The following is a 1,647-nucleotide window of genomic DNA, read 5'->3' on the forward strand; positions in this document are numbered from 1 at the left end:
AAAAAAAAAGAGAAGGGCAGATTTGCCAGTCACCAAGCTGCCTGGGTGTAGCACAGATTCTGATCGGTTTTTATAATAAAAACCCAGAGTCAGATATTAGTGAAAGCTGAAAGACCAGAGGTGCAGAGTAGCCAGCCACTAGAGAACTCTTACCTCTACGGAATCCTCAAACTGAATGGGGTATCCTGTCTCTACAAGTTCTCAGACTGTAGCTCTGTCTTGAGCTCCTGTCTCCTCCCGCCTCACATCCCCCCTCCCCCAGCCATATCCCTTCCTGTTTTCTCCTCCCTAGTGGTGGGGTTAAAGGCGTGTGACTCCCACCAAAGAGATTAAAGGTGTGAGCCACCACTGCCTGGCTCTGATTCTCTTTTTAGACTAGATCAATCTTGTGTAGCCCAGGGTGGCTTTGAAGTCATAGAGATCTCTCTGCTTCTGTCTCCCGAGTGCTGGGATTAAAGCCGTGTGCCACCATCGCCTGGCCTCTACTACTAACGAGTGACTAGCTCCACTCTCTGTCAATCACCACATTGATCCTGCTGAACTCTCACTGGGCCGTGCTTCCTCTGTAGAACTTTGTAGATCACAGACCGCATGAAGGGCCTGTTTTGATTGCTTTGATTTCACTATGGTTCAGGAAACTGACAAAAGCGAGGACTCCATAAACACTATGCTCAGGACTCCAGAGAACCGGGCCCTCATCAAACGGATGATGATCAAGTGTGCCGACGTGTCCAACCCCTGCCGGCCGCTGGAGTACTGCATCGAGTGGGCGGCACGCATCTCAGAGGAGTATTTTTCTCAGGTGAGAGGCTACATCTTGATTCCTTCCACACAAACACGTGCACACACTCAAGCTGAGAATGGAGGAACACCGTGAGGCTGTGGACTTAAACTTAGAAGAGAGAACTCTAAAGAAGTTCCATCTTTGAAGAACTTACTTTGTACATTTGTTGATAACAAATTGTTTTCTTTGTCTGAAAATGTGATACTTTGTCTTCATTATTTGGACATCTTTAGATTTCTCCTTGTCCCTCACATCTCCCTGGGAGACAAGGAAAATAAGTGCTAAAGTGCTTGCAGATTTGGGAGCAGACATATGCACATAGATCAGAGGGGCCCAACAAGGGCCTGAATGGTACATGCCTGTAATCCATGCTCTTAGGAGGCAGAGACAGGCAGATCTCTGAGTTCGAGGCCAGCCTGGTCTGCATTAGAGAGGTCTAGGCTAGCCAGGGTTACATCTGAGGCCAGAAGACACTGAAACATGTTTAAGCTGCTATTAGAAGAAAACTGTCAACCCAGAACTCTGTATCTAGTGAAATAGCCTTCAAGGGTCAGGGCAAGATAAACTCGTTCTCAGATAAGGGGAAACTAGGAGAATTCATCACTGGTAAACCTACACTGTAAGAAATGCTGCATGGAGTTCTCGGGAGTGGAAAGGAAGTGATCCAGATGCAAACCCAGGATCTGTAGAGACACGGCTATACCCGGGCGTCTGTGGAGACACGGCCATACCCGGGCGTCTATAGAAGACATGGCCATACCCGGGCATCTGTAGAGACACGGCCATACCCGGGCGTCTATAGAAGACACGGCCATACCCGGGCGTCTATAGAAGACACGGCTATACCCGGGCGTCTATAGAAG

General features: G+C 48.6%; 1 protein-coding gene across 1 annotated transcript in view; it reads left to right on the forward strand.

The window, feature by feature from the left end:
* Positions 1–1,647, forward strand: part of Pde8a (phosphodiesterase 8A) — a 102,308-nt gene that overhangs the window by 96,726 nt on the left and 3,935 nt on the right. The window contains exon 20 of the mRNA XM_013350194.2: positions 635–802. Within this exon, the coding sequence (XP_013205648.2) occupies positions 635–802 (168 nt within the window). The remainder of the gene's footprint in view (positions 1–634; positions 803–1,647) is intronic.

This window comes from Microtus ochrogaster, chromosome 22, assembly GCF_000317375.1.
Source record: "Microtus ochrogaster isolate Prairie Vole_2 chromosome 22, MicOch1.0, whole genome shotgun sequence".
In the NCBI taxonomy this organism is placed as follows: domain Eukaryota; kingdom Metazoa; phylum Chordata; class Mammalia; order Rodentia; family Cricetidae; genus Microtus; species Microtus ochrogaster.